Source organism: Tauraco erythrolophus, chromosome 3, assembly GCF_009769465.1.
Source record: "Tauraco erythrolophus isolate bTauEry1 chromosome 3, bTauEry1.pri, whole genome shotgun sequence".
In the NCBI taxonomy this organism is placed as follows: Eukaryota; Metazoa; Chordata; class Aves; order Musophagiformes; family Musophagidae; genus Tauraco; species Tauraco erythrolophus.
This window is the reverse complement of record NC_141467.1, coordinates 21,387,746-21,413,472: the sequence shown is the minus strand read 5'-3', so window position 1 is coordinate 21,413,472 and position 25,727 is coordinate 21,387,746. Positions and strand designations below refer to the sequence as shown.

General features: G+C 37.1%; 1 protein-coding gene across 2 annotated transcripts in view; it reads right to left on the bottom strand.

The window, feature by feature from the left end:
* Positions 1 to 11,759: 11,759 nt before the first annotated feature.
* The window catches only part of DNAH5 (dynein axonemal heavy chain 5), a 159,626-nt gene continuing 145,658 nt past the window's right edge, over positions 11,760 to 25,727 (bottom strand). For both annotated transcript variants that reach the window (XM_086609042.1, XM_086609044.1), the window contains exons 71-79: positions 25,236 to 25,481; positions 22,756 to 22,975; positions 21,918 to 22,123; positions 20,885 to 21,088; positions 20,050 to 20,265; positions 17,105 to 17,317; positions 15,594 to 15,746; positions 13,307 to 13,538; positions 11,760 to 11,911 (exon numbers count right to left, since the gene is read on the bottom strand). In XM_086609042.1, coding sequence (XP_086465168.1) covers positions 11,760 to 11,911; positions 13,307 to 13,538; positions 15,594 to 15,746; positions 17,105 to 17,317; positions 20,050 to 20,265; positions 20,885 to 21,088; positions 21,918 to 22,123; positions 22,756 to 22,975; positions 25,236 to 25,481 — 1,842 coding nt within the window. The remainder of the gene's footprint in view (positions 11,912 to 13,306; positions 13,539 to 15,593; positions 15,747 to 17,104; positions 17,318 to 20,049; positions 20,266 to 20,884; positions 21,089 to 21,917; positions 22,124 to 22,755; positions 22,976 to 25,235; positions 25,482 to 25,727) is intronic.

The window sequence follows — 25,727 nt, the reverse complement described above, 5'->3', positions numbered from 1 at the left end:
AGAAATTATTTCATATGATGTTCCCAAAGTTAACTATTTAAAGATAAAGCAACTGTATTGTCACTGCTATTATTCAGGGCACTCGCAGCAAAGCTAGATTTCAAAAAAATTCCCTTTGTTGTATAATAACAGTATCAACGTTATTTGAAATCTAATTCATACAGCAAAATCTTGCCTTAGCCCACAAGAAACACCCTGCTATACAGCATTTGAGAGATCTGCAAACAAGACTGTTAATGATTTTTATCACTAGCACACTGCCTTTAAATGTCACAGAGATTAATTTGAAGGGGCCTAAAAACAGGTACACTTGATTTACAGAGTGCAGGATCCACACCTCAGAATGCAGTATGCTACATATAGCTACTTGGTCTTGTTAAGTTTAAGGCAGGAAGTGCTCAGAAACTAATGCCAAACTTGAGAAGAGAATTAATTTTGTCGAAAGCTAACATAACATGAAAGTGTACCTCTTGATAGCGCACGTTTCTGAACAAGCAAGCAAGCATGCGGTCAGTTATGGCGGTTTTGGAAAATTATACAGATTTTTTTGTTATTCCCATATTGCTGTGCACATCTAAAGCCACGAATTTATAAGAATTTCTACAGTTCGTACAAGGTACACTTATCCACCAGCAGTCGCAGCTTAAGACCTAGAAGATTCCTTCTCTTGTGCTATTGACACTGAAGCTGACACCATTTTTACATCCTTGACAAGTACATCACTATTTTTTCATACTATGTGGCTTATTTTTAGCATAGATATTATTTTTGTCAAAATAAATAATATGCTCCTTCTCTCATTTAAAAAAGAAAAAGTTTAAATCATGATAAACTTATGAAAACAGAACCCCCATATGTTTCTTTATTGAATTACCATCAAAGCAATTATTGCATCTTGGGTCTCTTTAGTTTCTGGACACATTCCAGATACGTGAAACGCAAAAGACAACATTCATTCTCTGTCCTATGTACATTAGTGCACTAACAACAAAGCTTATATGATCCATAGCTTTTAAATAGGTCTGTTCCCTCTAATATCCCAGAAGTTAAATATTGCAGCAGTCTTGTTGAGCACTATCTTCAAATCTGTCTCTTCAAATGTAAATTTAAAGCCTTAAATACCAGGCATTATCTGAAGGTAATAATAACTAAATTCAGTTGGTTCTTCTTTAGAGGATGCATCCTCATGAACATTAGCAGTAGCTTAACATTAAACAGCAGTTTCACAGATCATACTTAATACTGCATAGCCTTAGATTTGGCCAACTGTTTTTTACTGGGACTTTTTCTTGAGCCTCAGAGGACATTACTTCTTCCCTCATAGCACTGCACATCTCTAACACAACAAATTTCATCGAACACAGAGGATGAACTTTTCAGCCTCCTCAATAAGCTAAAATATATGCTTTCCTGCTTACACAGAGCCTGAATCAGTTCCATAAATAAATACAGAAATAAGCTTCACTTTCCACAGATAATTCCCTAAGCCACTTAGCAATTGCTTCTACATGGATATCAAAGCATCTGGTTTAAAAAATAAAGGAAAAGAGATATTTGAGAGAGCGTCATATACTAAGTATTTAAAAATCTTGAAAAAAAATACTTTTCATATACATATAAATGCACATATACCGAAACATATGTAACTATGCACCCCACCTGTGGACTGTACAGGTTACATCTTATCCCATATCAAGTAGTAGAAGCTGCTTGTTCTTCAGGTGCAAGCTATGGCTAGTGCTACAGTAGTTCCAGGTAAAGCTAACTTTGTGATGACTGTAGAAAGGCTTTTCTGAACTGTTTGGTTCCAAACTGTTTGAGTGGCAAGGCAAGTGCCAACACCCCTAAGGTTATGCCAAAATGTTAAAAAGGCATTGGGAAATAAAAGTAAAGTTCTGAGGGAGGCTGACCTTCCCTGGAAGTGTTCAAGGCCAGGTTGGATGAGGGTGTTCCTGTCTATGGCAGGGGGGTTGGAACTAGATGATCTTTAAGGTCCCTTCCAACCCAAACCGTTCTATGATTCTATGATCTATCAGATAATGTTTGTCAAGGAATAAAACAAAAACTCACTGTTGAGCCCAGTGTGAGCAAGAATGAAGCATGCCAGTGGAGGATGACATCTGAATGGTTGGCAAATTTCTGTGGCAGAAGCTAGCTGAAAGCCAGAGAAAATACAGAAGTTTTATCAATTAGTGGGGAAAAAAACCAAAAAAATTCTGTGTGCCTTTAGAAGAAACCATGGAACCTGATAACACACAGGAAACGGAAGAGAAAGTTATACATGACAGACAGCACATCTCATATCTGAGCAGCAGATAGGGTATTTTGAAAAGTTCACAGAGCGATCACTATTCTAACTCACAGTCTTTCTCATTTATTGCCTGAAATGCAGCACACAGTCCCTGTTCCCTAGACACACAGACGATACTTTCTGTGTACGGCAAGCAGTGTGACTATGAAACAAAACAGAGCTAACGGCATGGAAAGCACAATAACACTGGTTTTCTAGGTTAGGTTAACTTGAACTAAAACAACAACCTAATATGCTTTAAAATTTCTGCTGCATGCATGAAGTTTTAACTGTCGCTTCCTTTTTTTAATTCTCAGAAAAAAGCTTTTTTCTAGACTACTTTGCTGACACCTAGCGAGCCTCGGCTCGAACAGCTTCAGGCAGATGAGATCCTAGAAAAACAGAGGTGGTAACAAAGCAGCTGTTCTTTTCATTCCACTGGCAGTAAAATATTTCATATGGCCATGTCTGTGATTCAGCAGAGTGCTGTATTGTATATCAACTCGGAAAATACTGTAATGTTGATGAGATGTAAAAATGTGGAAAGACGGTAAAGAGGAGAAAGGAAAAGAAGCACAGTGAAAAGAAGCAATGGTCAAAGTCTTTCTCTCCCAGTCTAAATACCTTTTACAAGGATAACTAATTCAAAGAAACTTGCCACTGGTTTCTACTTCAGTCTTCTCCTTTCTGTGCATCACATATTTAACTGGGATATGCCTGTAACTTCCAGTTAATGGCTCCTTCGTGTTTGTTTTTAATGTAAAATATGCCTACAGGGTGCACTTTTCTTACAGTGCCCACGACAGTAGGTGTGCTTCTCTTCTCAGACTCTGCTCAAGATGTCCACCGTGCTACCAAAACCATCACTGCTACTTTCTTTCCTCCTCAGCCTGTTATCTTGGTTTAGGCCCTTCAGCCAGTCAGAATTTAATCCTGCATTTAAATAGAAAGTTCAGTTACTTTATTTCTTTCTCCAAGGCACAATAATCAAACCAAATATTTCCAGCTAGAGAAGAGTGCACTTAAAAATGCTCTGGGATTATCATCTTAACTCTCACGTTCTGGCTGCTGAACCGCTGAGACTAAAAAGCAGATTATGTCCAAAACACTTCTAACTCTATGTCTATCATTTGTATTTTATGCAAGTAAGATTACCAGTTATCAGTGAAAGATAAAACTGTTCAGATAAAACATCAGCTGTTTATATACTATTGCCTTGTAACTGTATTAGGAATGGTACATTTGAGCCCTTAGACCCAGAACTTATTCGAAGCCTCAGTGTTAAAACAGCTTTTTGAAAGTTGCAATTAATTGTCTATAACTGTAATATACACTTTACTACCTACCTACATTTAAGTGTGATTAATTGAACTTTTTGACCTATAGGTCAGACACTACCACGATATATTTCACCTTTATCCATGGTTAATTTCAGACTCAAACTCTATTACACAACTCGATAAACAATTACCTTGAAGTTCCTAAGTGATTTTTCTGTTGCTACATTTCAAATAAAATCTCTGTCATCAAAAGGCAAATCAAAACTTTCATTTTGTTAGAAATTGTTGGTTTTTATTAAAAGTATGCTTTTGCTCTACACACTTTTAGTATTTTTCGTAACTCACTTGATTTGACCTGAGCTGCAAAAGGTTATTGTTGCTAGTTAATGAAAAAAAGACGACCATTTAATATGCCTTTCACTAAGATGTGTATTAATTGTAATTGATATATCCAGAATTATTACTTCTACATTTACCCTTTACAATAATCATGGTCTTTGAATAGTATAATTAAGGAAATAATATATTCTCACTGAAAAAAAAAGAAAGCGAGAAGAGAAACAGACCAGGCAAGATTATTTTTTCAAACAAATTCAGGAGCAGAGCTGCATTTGTTTCCAAAGCTTTCACCCGTTAGCCTTAACCTTGTTTAGATGAATGGCAGAAACTGCTTTGTTCTCATTTCGATTGTCTTGATCCCTCCTTAGATCTCTCTTATCTCCACTTAATTCAAGGAACAATTTCTTCTTGAGGAAAAGCACGAAGATGGGTTTTATCGTCTGTCCCATTGCCATAGCTTGGCTTGTAAAACCTACAAGGTCCAAGATACAGTAACATGCACCAAAGCCCTGAACTGTCTAAAAATAAAGACATTTGTACTGTTTCTATGCTTTTCACTGTCAGAGACATTTGCAGATACCAACAATTTAATCCTTGGAATACACCTGATTTCCATATTCCCAATGCACCGATACTAGAAAAAGAAACAAAACCAGTTTGATTAAATTCACTAAGAACTACATCCAAATTCCATATGTCCCCAGTTCCTCAATATAAACTGGCAAACGCTGCTGCTTTCAGTATAGCCATAGGCACTGTGAATCTACCATGCAATCAAGCCATTAAGACAATTTGGAATGGTAACAGAATTCTTCAAGATTTGATACAATAATTGAAAACAACATATGCCTGAAACTTTCCTATCTAGTGTGAGAAAAGCAGAAGTACATTATACATGCCCACCATCCAGCATCTGCATAACGTATTACCAGTCTCAGTAACTGTTTGTAGTTCGATATATAGGTGGCATTAGGGAAAAAGTAATGTATTTTAATTTTATACCAAAAAAAACCCACATTAGAAAATTTACCAGTTTTCATTACAATGCAGCCAACCAGCAATGCCTTAACCAGACTAAAGAGGCAGGCCCACTGCCTCTTCACATAGAATACATCTCTGATTTATTTCAATAAATGCTTCTGGCAAAAACACAACAGTACAAACTGGAATAGCAAGCCAGTTACCTTATTGTATTTAAAGTACATGCTTTTGTAACACATGCTTAGTTATGAACCAAATGTATGCCAACTCTTGTAAAAGGAATATACCATCAATAAATCTACAGAGATACTGGAGAAAGTCCAGCGAAGGGCCACAAAGATGACGATGGGACTGGAGCATCTGTCCCATAAGCTAAGTCTAAGAGAGCTGGGACTGTTCAGCCTGGAGAAGGGAAGGCTGAGATGGGGATCTTATTAATGTCTTTAAATACCTCAAGGGAGGGTGCAAAGAAGATGGAGCCAGGCACATTTCAGTGGTACCCAGTGACAGGACCAGAGGCAATGGGTACAGACGGAAACATGTGACGTTCCCTCCGAATATCAGTAAGCACTTCTTTACTGTGAGGGTGACTGAGCACTTGCACAGGTTGTCCAGATCAGCTGGGGAGTCTCCTGCCTTGGAGCAATCCAAAAGCTACCTGGACAAAGTCTTAGGCAGTCTGCTGTAGGTGGTCCTGCTTGAGCAGAGGGTTCGACCACATGACCTCCAGAAGTCCCTGCCAACCTCAACCATTCTGTGATATCACAACTAACATCCTAATTGCACATAATAGACCTAGAGAGCATTTTCCCTGAAATAAAGCTAATTCGATGAATAGAATGCACAATAAAACATTGAGATGGTTTTGATCTACCCCAACTTTCTCACATGGCCCTCTCCTGTCCCTTTTACGCCAGCCTTTTTTCTTCTCAAGCACAGGAATTCATTCAACACATAGTGCAAAAGAATGTCCTATTCATGAAGTAATATTCTGAGATCTCTGGCTGGACAAGACTTCATACATCAAACACATGGGTTGGATATTTCCAGGGCCTCATTTTCCATCTGACCATTTTAATATCATAGAGACTAGAAACAACTGCTCATCCAAGGAAAAACAACTAGCTCCTGTAGTATTATTACTACCTTTTTTTTTAAAAAGGATAAAAAAGGAGACTCAAACCTGCTTAAAAACAAAGCAATTATTAAATTTCTATTTAATTTTCTATTATTTCTATTAAATTTCTCACTCAGTACGTAGGGATGATTCATAATTTTTATTTTGCTGACATAATACAGTGTAACACTAATGCCAGTTGATCAAATTTTTGCAATCCAAAGATCACCAATCAACATCTTTCTTCATAAGGATTTCATTTCCATTATGTTCTGTCATAGCTCCTCCTATTGTGAAATTTCTCCTGTTAGGCACAGATCATGTATTTCTTAATTGGCCTCTCACTTTATCCAAGTAACAAACATACTGAACTTCAAACATAACTCACCTGAGACGTCTCTCCCAGGAGATAGTTCTTCATGAACCACTCCAGCACAGCTCCTTTCCACGGGGTGCAGTCCTTCAGGAACAGACTGTTCCAGCATGGGTGCCTCATGAGGTCACAGCAAACCTGCTCCAGTGTGAGCTCCTCTATCCATGGATCCACAGGACCTACCAAGAGCCTGCTCCAGCCCCGACTTCCCACAGGGTCGCAGCTTCCTTTGGGCACATTCACCTGCTCTAGCATGGGGTCCTCCACAGGCTGCAGATGGATCTCTGCTCCAGCATTAACCACCATGGGCTGCAGGGGGACAGTCTCCCTCACCATGGTCTTCACCACAGGCTGCAGGGGAATCTCTGCTCCAGTGCCTGGAGCATCTCCTACCCCTCCTTCTTCACTGACCCTTCTCACTCCTCTCTCCAGCTGCAATTGCCATTGCGCAGTTTTTCCTCCTCTTAAACCCAATACATCATCTCACTTCACTAGACATTTCTAGACATTCTTTGCACACGCACTCTTGACACAATCTCATACAGTGCTAATGGGCTTTATCATCAGTCAACACTTACTGTCCATAATGATCAGATTAGAAAAGAAACTGAAAGACAGGATGAACCACTCACAGTGCCCTTCCCAAACTAATCTACTATTACTTTGCTGGAATCACAGTTCACTCAGAACAAGCTAGGCAGATAGGAACTAATTCAACCTAAATAGAGAAAAGCATAATGTGACATATGCTATGTAAGGTCAGTGAACAGGAAAAGGTATTCCAGGTTACATTTTTCTCAAAACAATACAGCTTTTATACTCAAGATATGCAAGTTGGTGTGGGAGGGGTTTGGGGGAAGGAGCTATATATATATCGGCTGTCATTCTTATGGCAATTTAACAGACAAACTGAAAACTTCCAGTTATTTGCAGACAGTGTCTTAACAAGTTACATTGCCTTCTGTTAAACTTTAAGCTCTTTTCACAGGTTACAGTTTTCTGACTCTTCTTATTTTGTGTCTAAATTTTATTGTTCTAAGATAGCACCTTTGGGAAAAAAAAAACACAAACACGTTTTTACATCAGCAGTCAAACATCTGTTGTTCTTCCTACCAAAGAAGGATATCTCATACCCTCTGACAGAGAAAACTAAAATAACTACTTCAGTTCTCAGAGTGATTGCAATGCAAATAATAGCTTTACTAAAAAGTTAAAGGGCAGTATCCATTTCAAATAATAGCTCTAACTATTTCAGCTCTAACTGAAAAATATTTTAACCCTGTTGTTCTTCCCACTGTTTCTTCTGCTGACTTTTCTAGCGTTGATTCAATAATTCTTCTTTGTTTTGGATATCTGTTTAAAAGACTTAATATGCAAGTAAATACCAAGAAATTTCTATTTCCACGTGCAGACTTCACAGGCAAATTGGGATTAGCAACATGTATTTGCTATTCAGTTTTAGAAGCCCAGATTTTCATCTTCCTTTTCCTATATCAATATACAGGCAAACATAATACATGGTCATTTATAGTGGATGTTTTAACTTTATTGTAAGAACAAAAGGTATAGAAAAAGGTAGTATAGTAGTTGGAAAAGTTTGAAGGAAAGCTGCATATTGCAGATTAAAGACGCCGGAAGCTCCAGTAAATGGTACCTCTTGGGACTGACAGACATGTCAATAACTATGTCCTTTTTCTTCATTTGTTTAATAGACCTTTAGTTTTACACAACTGATAAGCAACTTGTCTCATACGAATCTACCTCTGCAGCATTATTTTTATAAGCCTTGTATGTGCTCTAAAAGCCTTCAGATATTTGAATACATCTATAATGCTTATGAAATGCAAACATGATGGTTAAAAATTAAAATGTTGTATATCAACACTAGTCAAGCCCTATTTCAAGATGCATAAGGAAGCTACTTTGTATGTCCAGCTCCAGGTAATAAGAACAGGATAACTGTCCAAGTAAGGAATGAAAAAAAACCTACACGCACAATACAGGAAAATTGAATTTTCTTCAATATTGATTTCATTATCAAAAGAATTTAAAAGAAGGATAGTTCAGAATGAGAAATACTTTCTCTATAATCCAGTTTGCACATATACCATAACGCTGTATTTTTGATAAAAAAAAATCCTTATCAAAGATGACAACCATACTTACTGATAATTTGGAGTTGTACTGCCTACTATGATAAAAACCTGGCTTTTTTTTCTTCCTTATAATCTCTGAAAGTGGAACTAATCACAACAGTGAGAACAAAAATTTCAATGTGAGTGACCTATGAGCTAAAAGGTATGAATGTGTGTAGGCGCAGAGCTCAGGGGAAAAAAGTATTTCTGAAAAAAGTATTTCTGAAAAGAAGTTCAGAAAAGAACACCTTTCTATGTTGTATAACCTACACAGCATAGTGTATATTTGAAAGATTAGGTTGCTTATTTTAAAATACTTATAAAATTTAAAAAATTTCAAAGGATTCTGATGAAATCCTATTATCTCTACCTGATTTAGAAAGTTATTTTACTATTAATCTAAGAGAAATTGATATAACATTTTTTCTTAAATATTCTCCAAAATACATGTATTTCTCATGCCAAGTATCAAAAAGAAAAGAAGGGAATACCTTTTGTAATCCTGCATTTTTCCAGACCCTCAAATTTATAGTGCTGCATGCTTAATAACAGCACAATTGGTGTCTGTGAATGGTTTTTCTTGAGTAATTCATTCAGTACTGATAGCAGAGCCAAACACAGAGAAAGTACATCCAGTTCTATCATATGTCAGCGCTGGTTATTTTATTGATATTCCTTTCCATAGAAACATTTTATTACCCACTTCTGTCATGAAGATGAACAAGAAACAGTTTTTTCAAAACCTTGTTTGAAGCCATATGCCAGGGAGCAGCAAGGGCAGGCTGTTTGGAAAGGAAAGCGGAGCTGGGAGCCAAGAGTCGCAGCAGGGTGGGCAGGGCACGGCTCTCTCTGCCAAGGGCACAGTGCCACAGCACCTGAACAAAAAAGCAGAGCAGGTCCGTGACAGCAACCAGGGCTAGCTAACACATCAGTGACTGCCAGACAAAGCTGTAATAACAAGGCAGATCTGAGGTCACACCAGAAAGTTGAGTCAGCAGGGCAGGGCCTGATCTGATGAGGGTAGCCAGAGTCAGTGACTGCCAGGCAACCAGCCACAGATCAGTGATTGCCAGGCAAGCCCATAGCAATGAGTTAGGTCCAACTCCAGCTGCACCAAGTTGTCCCTGAGCCCAGGCAGCTGGGAGAGCAGGGTTATGCACTCTCATCCCTGACATGATACTGCATTTCAAAAGAGCTTTTAACTGAACTTTCCCATGCCTCATCATTCCATTCCTCCTGGTGGTTTTGCAGACACCTAAAGAGACAAGGCCAAACCTCTTAAGAAACGGAGCTAACAGAACAGAAATAACTGCCAACATCAATTGCTTCACTGATCAAACAGTCTTTGGTGTAACTAGGATGACCAGTGTGCATTTATTTGGGGAAATATCGTTTTCCCAACCGCCTTCATAGAAAATCACACTCTGAGAAAAAAAAGTGCACAGTTCACTCACTGAGAATTGCCATGGGGTTTGACATCTCCACTGTGTCTACAGCAATAATGGTACAACAAATCCACTGCTTGAAAGGTGGTATTCGAAGTGTATATGGCTTGAAAAATCTTAGTGTGAATGACCTGCACAAGGAAGAGGCAGTTCTTGGTGCAAGACACAAGTCTACAAGCAACTTAGAACTCCAGTGAGCATCTGAAGGATCTCCTGGAAGTCTGAGCACAGTGCTCCAAGGTCCAGTAAAAACAATTCAATCCTCCCATCTTGTATTTATTTATTGCCACGTCTCAACTAAAAATATTTCCTAAAGGAGATTTTCATACATTTCATTTGCTTCACTGTGAGTTATTTAAACGAAAGGAAAAAAAAAAGTAACTCCAAGATGGAAAGACAATGGAAAGACCTCTACAACTAGAGTTTCAAACAGAATTGATGTTCTACCTATGTTTCTGAACTAGTTTAACTGTAGAAATGAATGCTGAAATCTCCACTAAAATACAAAGACAATTATTCTGTCATCTAATAAAATTTTGTATTTCTTTAAATATCAGCTTTAGGCAAAATAAATATTTAGCACACTTATTTAATAAACTAATTAATGCACCCTACATATTCCACATATTGATTTGACATAAAATTGAGCACAGCTTCTCTATTGCATCATTTATGTATGAGAGATGAACTGGAAATATTGATTCTTTCTGCTTCCTCTTCTGTAGCACCTGTTATTATGAGTGGCTAGTGGACTACTAAGATACATGACTTATTGGACTCAGCAACAAAAATACACTGGCTTTTTGACAATTAAATAAGTGTGCTTGATGTGTGAAGCCAATAGTGTTGAACTAAATGGAGCTGCTTACATTTCTCTCTTAAGATGGATTCCTACATTAAAAGTTTCCTATTTAGCTAAGACACCAAACAGGCTGCAGCACGTAAGTAAGAAGGGAGAAAGGAGAGTGAGGGTGGGGAAAATCAATATATAAAATCACAACATAGCAGAATTAGAGCAGAAAGAAAGATAAAATTCATGTCATAAACTAATAACCTTGATGAAGACTGATTCAAATCTGGTATACTAACACAAGAAAAAATATCCAAGCATTCTTATGAAATTATTTTCTTCCTATCCATTATGTATTTATAATTCATGAACCCGGTAGTAAGGAATTCTGGCAGCTATCAAATGCTTGTTTTCCTATGTTACACAATGAAATTGTTCTCCAAGTGGTGAAACAGGTGTGACATTTTTCCAGTCTCTCCTTCCTTATTTAGATGGCAAGCAAACTAGAAACTATCAGCTAGGAGATAAATCTTGGAACATCATCTTGAGAGATATTAACTAATATGAATGAGCAACTGGGCTTAGCTTTCCAGATATACCAAAAATAAAAAAAAAAAAATAAAAATAATCTTTGCATTTAGCTGCTTGAATGTAAGCTGGGATACAAGCATATTTACCAATGAAAAGTAACAACATTCAAGTCAATTAATCTTTATTCAAGGTAAAATTAAGCACATAATAGTGAGATAGGAACACCAAATATTTGTCATGATTTGTCAAGACAACAAAGGTAGTACTTCAATCCATTTAGCAAACTTAGTATCACTCTAAGATACAGCATTTATAAGCCTATTGTAGAGGTTTACTGAGAACAATTTTCTAAAAGTGCCATAATGGAGTCTATGCCTTAGAAAACATATTTTTAGAAGTGATCTATTGTATAGCTAACTACATATTGATGTTTACATTTAAAAACAGAAAAGAACTCTTAGAAACCACTTTTTTAACGTTACTTGACATCACACAGAAGTGCTACCCCACGCAGTACCCAGTGCTCTGGAGGCTGAAGGGTTTTAAGATCCACAGCAGCAATATAATTCATATCTGTTCGAGTGGTCTTTTTGTAGACTGGACATGAATACAAACGTGGATCTTTTGAAGCTGAAAAGACAGAAGAGAGACAAAAAACAATGAAACTAGGTTGAAAAAAACAGGGCTCTAAGGGACTAGGCATAAGGTAAATGTAAAATCGAATCAAACTTCAATAGCACAGAGCTCTCCATCACCGTCAAAGAAAACTCTTACTTGATTCTTACACTATTCACTATTGTGTTATTGCCAGCTGAAGGCCACACATGGCTTGAAATTCCTGTAGGTTTAAGATTTAACAACAGCACCTAGGAACTGGATGTAGCAAGAAATGTAAATGGACACTCTAGTGTGATTAACGTTATTATTAATTCAATCTGCCCACTTAACATTACTTCTTATCAATATATTATTAACTCGTCAAAATAAAAAATACCCTATTTTGAACAACCTATTTTGAAATGTGCTTAGTATTTCAGAGTATAAATTGTCAACTTCTTCACTGCAGAATTAGAACAGTAGTCTAGTCGTGCTTAATACTTTAGTGTTCATTATTTAGCATCTTGGCTGCTTTCACACTGATCATGCCTTTTATAAAAGATCAGCTACACGAAATCCTGGCAGAACAGCATGCAAACAGGCTTTGCTTTTGGAGGTGGAATGCTTTTCAACAGACATTTCCAATTTTATACTCAACAGCATTTCTTATTTTATAAGCAAAAAACCTGCACATTAACCTAAATTACACATTTTCACAAAACAGCACTGTCCTTCAGCCCCATAAGTTTCCTTTACATTCTTAGTCCTTTTCTGCCTCAAAGACAAAACATCTCCCACCACATCAGTCCACGTCTTGCTTGCTTCTGTTAGCTCAAAAATAGCTTTGTCCAGAAAAAAAACCCACATTTTTATAAATATACGTTATATATACAACATGCTAACTACAAATACTTTATCTAAGATATACATGCTTTCATATATATATATATTGTGTATACATACTTTTTATGTATACATAGTTCTATATATATATAAATTACATTGGTTTTGGGATGTGGGAAAGAGGTTGTTTGGGTTTAGGTTACAGAAGCTACAGAGGTTATAGAGTTTATGCGTATAAATGTTGATCTTGTCAATGGAAGACCGAATGCAAGCATGTTTGTCAGAAGAGGCAGAGAACAGCTCATCTGTAATGGGTTTAAAAAGTTATTAACACCATTAAGACCAGAAGGTAGAGATCGATCTAAGTATTAGGAAAAAAAGTGCCTATTATCAATTATCAAGGAAGACTGAAAGCCCGTTTTATATGGAAGACTGGAAAGTCTCTCTGTTGAAAAAGATTCAGTATGTACACAAGGAATAACAACAGCCTCATGAAATCCCTAAAGGCTAAAAGACTTCCACGCAGCTGAATAAAAAGTTACATTGAATTCTATCAAAATAACATCCTTTACAACAGTTACTTACTGTCATTCTCTGCATATATCCTTATAACTGGCATCATCTCAAAAAGCACCTTGGGCTTAGATTCAGTCAGTCTCATATTTCTTCTGTCCCAACCAGCTCCTTCCAAATACAGCCCATACACATAGACACCTTCCAAAGGAGGGCTTGTGATATCATCCTTCATCCATTTAGTGACCTCATTGCACAGCACCACACTGTCAAGAGCCCATCCTTTGTTAGCCCTTGTTATTTCCTGCCCAAAATAGATGAAAGTATGGAGGTTACATTTTTACATGCTCTCAGAGCCATTTTTCCAAGTATTTATTAGAAACATTTGTATAGTCACAACTTATCCTCTTCAACACAAAAAAAAACCTTTCCATGATATTTATGCTTACTGCAGTTTGACCTCTCTCTAAGCTAATGATGGCATGGTACTACAAGAAAGCTTTCTATACTTTATCTGCTATATCTGATTTTCAATCTTTTTATTATGTACAATATCTTAAGACCATACCAGGTAACACAACCACTGAATGCCAATGTTAACTGGCTCTTGCAAATACGAAAATTTTACAGCCTTCATGAGATGAGAAAACGTTAACTGCATGTGCTAAGTAAAACAGTTCCAATGACAAAAGCAAAATGCATCATTTGCTGCATATTTTGGGGGGTTACTTTTCTTTTCCTGTACCTATAATCTTCATTAACTGTATTCTTAATAATGAGTAAAGAGCTCACTCAGCTTTAAAGCTACATAAAGAGAATGCAAAAAACCCAGAGAACATTTGAAGACAGACATGCTTAAGACTCAACATATACTTCAAATTTAGTCAGTTAGTTATTGCACTGGGCAATACTCCTTTACCTTGTCCATGCCATTAAATTATGTCAGACCTTAAGTTTTATCCCAGTCTTGTAAACGTTTTCCAAGATCTTTGTTTGAAGTAATTGGAATTAATATCTGTCTCTTACTGCAGTTAATTAGATACTTTCAAAGACCAAAAGGGTTATAGTTCAATGATCATCCTGGCTTTACATCTTTCTCATTTCTATGTGTTCCACCACACAGCAAAGCCCAGAAAGTCACTTCATTTTTTACTTGGGACATCAGGCTGTTATCTACCCACCATCTCTCTTTAGGCAACCAGAAAAGTTCTGTAGATTCCAACTGTTTGAGATCCTGCTACTAAACCCTTTCCACAAGCTTGGGTCCAAAAGAAAATTCCAGTTTAGGATTGTTTACTCAAAAGAAATATCTTGTTATATAATTCCAAGGCTGTGTGCCTCCAATTTTAGTAGAAGTAAGTCACCAATTAGAACTTCAGTTTGACAGCTGAAGATTACATTACGCAGACCTCAGAGCTAGAGGGGAGACTTTCCTTCTCTGCAAATCTTCATTCTCTCTAGCTTTTTTCTGAGGCCCCATTAGATTCCTGAGTATTCTTTCCCACTTTTACAGATACACTTTCTACACTTTTCCAGGCAATTATGGCCTCCAATGTGTCCCTTTATGCCAACATAGGTATTTGTTGCCCAAGATAAATAAGTAAAAGGTAGCTCGCTTGTCAAATACAACTAGCACGCAGAGCAACCAACACAATCATCAAGCTGACAGAGACACACACATTAACAAATATGTCAAACTTCATATTTAGTGTGCATTAATAAAGGAAACTCTCTCCCACTTCATGAAGAGAGACTGAATCAGCTACTGAACTGCAGAAGCGTAATTTAAGTTTAATTCTGAATAGCTGTTCTGGCAAGTCTCCAGACAGGTAAGTACTGAACATAGACAAAAGGGAGGGGAAAAAAGGAAAACAAATTCATGGACTTAACACCTCTTCTCAGGGATATCTCAATTACTTCTCCAGTCTACCTTAATTATGTTGTAAAATAGCCCCTATATACATGGGGCTCAGTTAAAGCAGGAAATATATTTTAACACATTAGTGGCTGATATACAGGAAAACTATGTGCAGAAGAAGAACATCTCACTCAGGAAATGTTAGACAGTTATGCAGTCACATATCATAGAATCACAGAATCATAGAATCATAGAATGGTTAGGGTTGGAAGGGACCTTAAAGATCATCTAGTTCCAACCCCCCTGCCATGGGCAGGGAAACCCTCCACTACACCAGGTTGCCCAAAGCCTCATCCAACCTGGCCTTGAACACTTCTTGAACACATATCTTCCCTGTTGACATGATGGAGCCATGTGTATAACTCAGCCTTCATCACACAATATTTTCTTTTTTAAAGTACATCAAAGAAAAGGCAGAGCGAGACTTTAAACACAATTTACCTGCCTCATTGCAGTTAAAAACCCTTGAGGATTAAAAAACCCCGTCATCCAGAAGCAGTTTGGTCGGCTTTCAAAAATCCAACTGTAAAACTGGTGGTTTCTTTCTAGAAGCTCAGTAAACCAGAAACCAAGTGTACTGGAAGCCCAAGATGCCTAAAAATAGTAAACAGTGTGTTCATTTTTCAATTTTATTCAGCAGCTTTAAAAAAATATTCATGTCAAGAAAAGGCAAATCCTCACAAGGTAGTAGTAAACACCGTAATATTAGCAAAGCATATTTAAAGCTCATTTTTCATATCTTAACTTTTAACCCAATAGATAAATCTTGCATCCCACTGAAACCTGGAGCAAATCCTTGCTCTGTTCAAATTAATGTCTAATATTCCATTTAGACATGCTTAATGTTTCCTGCGGTAATTGTCCATTTTATGATGTTTTTGCAAAATTAGATAGTTGTACAAGCTAGGAAGAAATATTGTATACATGTCTTTCTAAAGCCAAGATAACAGGATTTCTATCAAAACTGTTCTGCTTTTTCTGAAAAAAAGCTAAAGAAAATTGAGCTTGGACTATGTGAAGATTTATGACCTTTTTTCTCTTTGAGTAATTGCATCATACTTGTGCTATAAGGCATCAGCTTTGGTCTAAGTTTTGTACCATGAAAACATTTTGTCAATAAAAACAAAGCAAGCAAACATCAAAAAAATCTCCCTGTTTTTCTTTCCATCGGTTGTCATTAACAACTCTAGCTGTCCCTGAAAATTATTTCTATGGGAAAAAACTGAGAGCTGGAACTGTTTAGCCTGGAGAAGAGAAGGCTCAGAGGAGATATTATCAATGTTTATACCTCATTTGTGGAGAACGAAAGAAGATGGAGCCAGATCCTTGTCAGTGATGAGAGAAGAGTCAATGGGCACAAGATGAAATATGGGAAATTCCATTTAAACTTAAGGGGGTTTTGGGTTGGTTGGTTGGTTGTTTTTTTACTGTGAGAGTGACCAAACACCTGAACAGGTTGCCCAGAGAGGTTGTGGACTCTTTATTCTATAGAGTCCTGGGAAACCTGCTCTAATTGACTCTGCTTTCACAAGTGAGGTTAAACTAGACTATCTCTAGAGGTCCCTGCCAGCCTCTACTATTCTGTGATTCTACAACTACAAGTCTTAATCTCAAAGAATAGGAACAGTGTAGTCGATTAGTGTGGGTGGTATTTTTAAAAATCCATCATCACATTTTAAATTATTCTCCTATCTAGCCCTTTTTCCTGTCAATATGCAACAAGCTGTTAAAATGGGAAATACCTGCTACTCCCACATTAATTTCTATTTTTATAAATGAAAGCAGGTTTGTTTTGACTGGGTTTATTCTAGCCCAAAATCAACTCCAACAGTTGCATAGTCCTGGTGAACACTTGTGTTTGAAAGAGGTATTTACTGTATGTCTAGCAGTCTAATCCAGCTCTATGGATTTCTTTTTTTTTCTTCCTTACAAAACAACTGATATACACCTACTTTTTTCCAGCTAGCAGGAATCCTTCCATCATACATGCAGTCTAAAGCATCCCTCAGATTTTCACTCATAACAATTGTCCCATCAATGGCAAGCTTTAGATGAGTCAGCGTGCTTCTCACTAAGGAAATAACTCTCTGCATTCGTTCAATCTCCTGTCGCAAAAATATGTTCATAGGCTGAAAAGGTCCCATGTTCTTTAGTTTCTCTTTTACCTGTAGGTAGAAAACCAAACATCCTTCAACAGAAGTAAAAAATAAAAGCGGCTTTATGTCAAGGTTAGGCCCCAGTACAAATTAAAGACATGATATTTTTATTTAAGAAGGTAAATGGTCAGTTTGGCATCTTCCTTGAGTCCTCTACAAGACAGAAAGACAGGATTTGTTCCAAGAGAAATCTATGATCTTAAGACTCGCTATGTTTTTAGTCTAAATCCTGATTTAGTCTGTATATCACTCTATGAACTAACATCATTTATACAGCAGGTAGGTCATACCCCATTTCAAGGATTTCAGCTTTAATTCCAAGAGATAGTTCTCGAGGTTCACTTTGCACAAATCCATCAAGAGTGAGTGCCCCAGCCACTTTGCCTCAGCGCAGTAGTGCTATTTATCAGCAACACCTGGGAACTATCACGGTGCCAGTCAGTCTTGTATTCTAATAAAACACGCTGATATATTTTTAATGAAAAGTGAAAAGTTAACAAGTTAACAACTGTTTGGATATAACTAGAAATTTTGTAGTCAATATGGTACTATTGGGAGATAGGTGAAAAAATTATATATAAGAGATTTTGAATCCTATACAGCGTTAACAGGCCTGTTCTTAGCGATGTGCATAACCTAAGTTTATCAGTATTCTGCTACACAAAAAGGAATCAGTTTTATTATTACAAATTAAATTTCCATTTTTCATTTCTGATCAGAGCTGATCTGCCCAGAAAGACCTCTTGCAAATTTAACAGGGCTAACTGTACCTATACATTGAAACTATACATGTCTTTACTAAGCCACATATCTATTCCTGGAGACATCAAGTAGAATTTGAAGAGAGTTGAACTAACAACTACCAGGAGATTTAGCCCATCACTAAAGCAGTACGCTTCTGAGAAACTCAACAAACTGCAATTCTTTGCAGATCTCAGACACCTGGTTCAACCTTTTGGAAAGTCATAAAGCTCAGGCTTCTAGAAAGTCAGCAGGTCAGAAACTTCAAATGCAAACTTTTGGAAGACTTCTAGACAGCCAGTATTCCAAATTCAGATATGTTAACTCATCTGCTCAGATAAAATATGTTATCATAATTATGCCATTTAAGGGAAAAAAGATTATGTAATACTAAATGGGCTACAGAAAACATAAAATAACAGATGTGGGATGTTAGTACCTGAAGAGAGTCTATACTCATTAGTATACCTCACATAAGGGAAATTTATTACTGTGTAAAACCAGAAAAGAGGACGTTAGATTATACAAGTCTTCTTGCAGCTCAGCATCCTGGCAGGAGAAATCTGGCCTTCATAAGCCACCTAGCCTTGTATGGCACTAATCATTCTTATCCAGCTGGACTGAGTTGAGATAATGAACTCCTAATTAACTACTCAACTCAAGGTACCTATCCTGCCCACAAGAGGCAGGCCATTTCCTCCTGGCTGTGGAGGATGCAACAGCGTCCCTGGTGCCGCAGCCCAGGCTGGTGAGCAACAGCCTTGTATCAGGTTCACGCTAACTTCCATTAAAGAGTAAGTAAAATGGCAGAAGACTAGGGATAGGAGATTTCACTTTCCTCAAGAAGGACATGGCAGGTAAATTACCTAATTAATAAAACATCTTATTGACTAGATTAGCAGGTGGCTACTCTCAGAATCTGTTAAAGTTCCAAACATGGAAGTGAACTTCTTTTTGATGACACATTGGAGTGATTCGCATCCATTTTGTAACAAAAGTGTTATAAATGCTTCGTTACTGATATAACCAATCTTACTTGCTTTTAAGCTTTCACAAATATAATGAAACACAAAAGTTCAGCATCCTCTGATATAGGAAATATTGGAACCTGAACTGTTTCACAAGCATTTTACTCTCATTAATTTGAAGCTCACGATCAGCCTCACCTGGGAAGACTATATGGTCAGCATTCTAAAATTCTGGGTCTCTAAAGGACTAGTAAGAATTATGGAAAGACCCAGAAACAACACAAACTGTTCAATCACTCAATTAAACTGTAATTGCCAGCATGGGGACACAGAATACAGTCAACTGGAGTGTCCACATATCTAGTCATCAGTAAATGTTTTCTAACCGTAAAAAAATCCTCTCACCTTGAGAGTTATTCCATCTTCTAAATAAACAGAAGGAAAGTTAATATTTCAGAAAAGAAATGGCTGCAAGGTAGCAGGTGCCCATTACAAATAAAATTACATAGGCTATTATGTGTTAATATGGATCCTGATATACTGACGGTGGGCTTCAATCAATGAGAACTATCACTTGACAAGCTTTTCAGCATTCACTTCACTGAAGAAGAAAGCAATCTAAAAATATCTTCAGGACATAAGCTGAAACTCAAAGTAATACATATGTTAAAGCTGTAATACTTTTAGAAGCATGAATACACTTGCAACATGATCTCAGTTCTCTATAGTGTCAAGAACCTCAGTTAAAAGCTGATGATCCTACCTCCTCCATAGTGTAAATGACAACTTAATGCTTAAGTGGTTTAATATTTTGAAAAAGCTCTTACAAAAGCACTTCAGTGCGCATTTAGTGACTTCATTATAAATATTAAGAGTCTGGTCAGACTTCTTTAAAATATATTTTTGAAGTATTGCCCGTATGAAAGAATTCAGACATGCTTTTAGAAAAAGTAATAGTTACTATTTTTTTTTTTTTTTATCCACACAAAGCAAGATGGAACAAAAGTTTTTGACAGAATTTCATTAACTCACTTCAAATGGCACATAATCAGCAGGAAGCTTTTCCAGCATATCATCAGCCAGTCTGGCTACAACTGCCTCTCGGGTTTCACCTCCTCCACCAGAGCTATCTTTAGGCTGAACGCTGAGGATGATGTCCAATACGTCTTTGGAAAGTTTACTTTGGTAAGTGATGTCTGCATTGGGGTGTAAACCAAACACCTCTGGTGTGTCATAAGCAGGAAGACTCTACATAGTAAAATATAAAAAGAGCATAACTAGAGATGGATTTATAAGCTAATTATTTAAAAATAAACAAACAAAAACCCACCACACCCACATACCACACACAAAAAACCAAACCACAACAAAACGAAAACCAAACCCAAAACCCTTATATCGCAAAGTAAGATCTTACTGAAGATCTCTTCACTCTTAAGGGCATATAACTTGCTGTCATGTCACAGCCAAAATCACACCAACGTTAACAACAAATTCAGTTTTAACTTCTATACGCTATTTTAATAGTCAGCTTGAACTTCCAGATATCTACGCTTTTTAGTTCTGTGAGGTTATACCCAGTGTCTGTACTCCATTCTTTGTCTTCTTTAATAACTCTGCACCTTCAGGTATGTTCCTCAAGCAAATTACGTGAAAAAGAAAAAATTCCTATCACGACAATGATGACACTGAAGACAATTAGTTGTCACTAACAGATATGCAGACTGTTAGAAAGCAATAAAAAAAAAATCTGTGAATAAAAGACAAAATATAGGTACTCAGAAGAAAAGAAAAATATAGAGATTCAAGAACTTGTGAGATACAGTGAATTGTTGGTTTTTGTGTTGAAAGGTCTTCATTTACCAACCTGTATGTACTGAAGGTATTGATCCACCACAGCACATTTGGGTATGCTGTATCCTTTGTAGAAATTGAATTCCTGACTGAATGTATTTTCACTGAACCAAACCTTTACAAAGGTGTTCATGAGCCTTTTGTCATAGTCATCTGTCACACGGCCACCATACTGGATCTCACCTATCATGTAATGAACAGTACTCCAGGAGATACTCTAAAACCAAGAAGAAAGCACTGACTTTAGCTGATCCTTTACATTTCTCTTAGTAAGAACAGCTGATATACCAAGTCCTGCATCTCTTCCCTTTTGGTAGAAAGTTATTCTCTTACTACTCTTTTTTCCTATAACCCTGCATTCCCAGAACACCTTCAAGGATTTCTCAAAGTAGAATTCACTGACGACTAATTCAAGATGCTATGCCAGCATCTGGGCAAGAGGGGGACAGCTACATTCCGATCATGCTTTCAACTTTATTTAAAATGCCAATTGCAAAGTGATCTGGCACAGATCTCTATAAGACAACTGACCATATGAAAGTGAGAAATGTAAGAGGAATTCTTACATAGTCTTTTAAAGCCATTTTCAACTTCTTTATGCTGCCAAGACACGTTGGAGGAGCCACATCTTACAATTTTACTCAAAACAGATTTAAATAAAATAATATTTTAAATATAGAGGCCCATTTAACTATCTGAATTATTTAGCACTGAAAATTAATTAGCACTGAAAATTAATTAGCACAGAGGGTCTACTGTTCTAAGGTTTATATGTCTGAAGTTTTGGGGGGAGATGGCTGGGAGGGATTTTTTTTTTTATTGTACAGGTTAATATACAAATTTAACATGCACAGGATTAAAAAATCTGATTTAAACCAGCTGCTCTACAGACATATATCCTTGAAATGTTGAATGTTTGTGGAAAGAAACAAAAGACTAATTTAAAATTATGTTTGTGTTTCAGTTATTGGGAAATATAGATATACCTTCCACTACTATAAATCTCCATCACTCTAATCCATCTTCCCCACAAAAACATTAATTACCTTCTTGGCATCCATGCCATCCAAGTGGTTATAAATGAACTGCACAGTAGCATTGAAATCAGCTTGATTAAACTCATAGGGTATATTCCAACCCAGAGCTCCAAACTTGCGTCTCTCTTGAACAGTGGAGTGTAGAAAGGCTACAGCATACAACATTGGTTTCCATTGTACCATGTCACTGACATCTAGTAAATCCTGAGTGACACCTATTGATTGTAAGTGGGCTTTGTAAGAAACACAGTAGCAGTATTTTTCAAAACTACTTCAAATCAGTGCTAAAGCATCACTCCTTGAGATATTCAGTTGGCTCTCTGCCTCTCCCAAGAGTAAATTATTGTCCTACAAAATGTTCTATGCTGGAGACAGTTTATAGCATGTAGTAAGTTGCTCAAATTAAAGAGTAAACTTTAGGGAAAAAAGTCCCACACTAATAGTTGAATTCACATTAAGTTGCTTTCTGTACAGTCTCTTTGACCTTTATTTTATACAATATAAAGAGCACTTAATAGAAAACAAAGATTAACATGTCGTTTTTCCGTGAAAAGACACAAGATGATTAAAAATTTAAGCACTTAGAACTGTAATATTAGAAGTCAATATTCGAGAGAAGAAAAAGCATTTCCTGTTTGGCTGTACAATTAGTTCTGGAAATGGAACTTAAGTAGATCTTCTCTGCCTTTTAGTTTTCACAACTTCCAGCTCAAACTAACAATCAAGACATCTGGAATCTTTGTGATCAGTTTCTCATAGTAGCTTACATGTAGGATCAACTGCTACACAATGCAATCACATGATAACACCAGATTTAATTTTAAGTCATTACCACTCTAACACTCACCACTATATGTTCTCTTTAGTCCAGCTCTGAGCCCTTGTGGTGGTTCACTGGTAAACTTAATAGACATTTGAAGAAGGGTGATGGGGAACTGTTTGTGAATGTCAGTTGTCATCCACAGTCGAAAGCTTTCATGGACAGTCTCTGTCTCTATTACAGTGTCCATCAACTCATCTAAAAAGTCAAGTCCAAGGTGGCAGTTTTGCAGAAGTGCCCAACCTCCCTAGTTTAAAACAACAGAATATAAAGTTATCAACATTGTTTACAAACTGAAACCACCAAGATCACACTTTGTTTATGCTGTAGGTTAGGGAGAAAGCCAACATCTAAGTTATAGCAAAATATAGTACGTTAAGTGCTTATCAGAGTTGTTAAAGGAAGAAATCCTCCACAGTCAATTTTGCACCACTGGCTCACCAAATCAAAATCAAGGTCTTAATCAGTTGATCTCATGTACATATCATGTACAGAGACCAGTATCCATAGTAATGGTACACATGCAATTAACAAAGTATTTTTTCTCCAAAAGAAAACTCATGTGAGCTAAACTGTGGGCTGTTCCTTCCAGAACAAGATAGCTTCTTCGGTTTTATCATCTAAACAAGTGGTCTTTACTTGTCCAATCAGGTTTTCCCAAGTAGTCCCTACCTTTCTGTCCTGGTTTTAGCTGGGACAGAGTTAGCTCTTCTTTTTAGCAGCTAGAAGAGCTCCGTGTTTTGGTTTTACTCAGAGGCTCGCTCTGAGAAGAATGTTCATAACAAGTTGAAGTTTGTGGTTGGACGTGAGACTCCAAGGACTTTTCAGTGTGCCGTGTCCTGTCCGGAGTGCAGAAGCACGGCGGGATAAGGGGGGAGCACAGCCGGGACAAGAGGGCCACGATTCCCCTTGTGATTTGTGGTGGAATTTAAGATTGAGGGCCAAACTGGCCAATTCGTATTCCATATCATGCAGCGTCATGCCCAGTATAAAAGTGAGGGTCAGACGGACAGAAGGGCTTTTTGTGCTTTGGCTCTTTCGCTGCTTCTGCTCTTTTGCGCTTGCTGCGCTTTTGCTCCATTGCCTTTTTTTCCCTCTCTCTCTCCCAGTACTCCCACTCTCGGAGTACTCTCTCTCTCTCTCCCCCTCTCTATTTCGGGGCCTCGCGTTCGTCCGGGATTGCAGCTTCGGGACGAGACGGCCTTCAGATAAGAGGGGTGGTGAGCATCTACACTGTGTATTAAATCATCTTAATACACATCTACACTGTGTATTAAATTGTTCTTATCTCAACCCATGGGTTTCCCATTTGTCCTTTAATTCTCTCCCTCATCCCTGGGGCTGGGGGAGGGTGAGTGAGCGACTGTGTAGGGTTTGGTTGCCGGAGTGGCCTAACCCCCGACACTTTCCCACTTCAGTAGGTTTAAAACTTATCTGGACATGACTATAGTGCTTACAAACACGGATAAATCTTGACTTATATAAGGAAGTTCAGAAGTAGCTCTACAGAGCAAGCTGCTAAACTTTGTTCCTCAAAAGGGTTGCGGGCTTGAAAATAACCAAATATACAGACTTAATTAATCTATTGCTCGCAATCAATAGATATCAAACTTTCATATATGAATTGCCATACTTCATATCAACATCTCACATATCTCTTCATTAAAAGGGTATGCAAGACAGTGAGGAAAAGTGACTGCGTTTCTTTTAACTAAACAAAAGGAACTCTTCTTCCCTATCTTTTAAATGAGTTTCTTCTCATCTGATCTGCTAATTAGCTCTTAATGTGAAGTTGTCAAATCAGAATCTGAGGCAAAAGTCAGGAAAACTGGTTATACATACAGCGAAGAAGCTCATAACACAGGAGTGGAAGAAGTTTAATCTATTCACATTAGTAGGCACAGCAGTACTACCACCTGATGGGCAAAGCATGCTAAATTGGGATACCTATTTCTCACACAGGAAACCTTATTCTTTAATTCTTCCACGTTTCACTTGTAAAATGCTTGAACTATCAGATCGTCCAATCCAATTCAAAATCCAGACTACAGCAATACAAAATATTTTGCTATAGTGTTTTGTTTTTCTCAAGGTTATGTAACTATCAATCGTATATTTGGAATTCATTTTCTTCATTTAACAAAATATGTTTGTATTACCAAAAACATAAAACTGAAAAAATGCTGTGAAATGCTTGCTGAAGAACATTTAATATTCATGCAATGCAAACAATCAATTCAGCTATGTTCATCAGCTATCAACCTAAAAAAACCCCTCCATTTTGTATGAAAAACATTGATGTCTACGCAGTATCAGAAAGCTTGTTATGATCAATTAAATGACTGTGAAAAGACAGTTCTATTGCTTAGGATATTTATTTATACAAATACATAAAGGTTCTTGCATCAGTATTAACTATCCACTAAACAACTTTACTTCATGACATGGTTTTCATTTCTAAGTGTTTAATATAGATACAAAAAAACATGCAGATTTTTGTCTCTTACATGAGCCATTGTCTGCTGTAGAAGTTTACGAGCATGGATTTCTTGCCCCTGGCCCATGGAAACATAACGTGTCTCTGTTTTCAGTCTTTTTCCCAAAGCTATAATTGAGTCTGTAGGATCAGAGCCCATGGAAAGAAAGCATATGAGAGGAGTACGTGGATCTGACTCTTCCCATGTCTTCTCCAAGTCCAAGATGACTCCCTCTGCGTATTTCTGGCCCATAGTGTCAATGATGTATTTTCTTGCCTATATTAAAAAAGGTAAATTTAACCTGTGATGTAATCATTTAATACTGTTTTCTTTCCAGTTGAAATACAACCAATAAGTAAACTGAAGCGTAAAGGTTGCTACAAATTTATATCAAAAATACAAATATGCAACCAATTTTTTTTTTTTACATGTTAACATATCACACTGTCTTTGAAGGTGTTATTTCTTACAGCCTTATAAGACCAGTTAAAAGTTAAAAATAATTATTCTATATTATATATC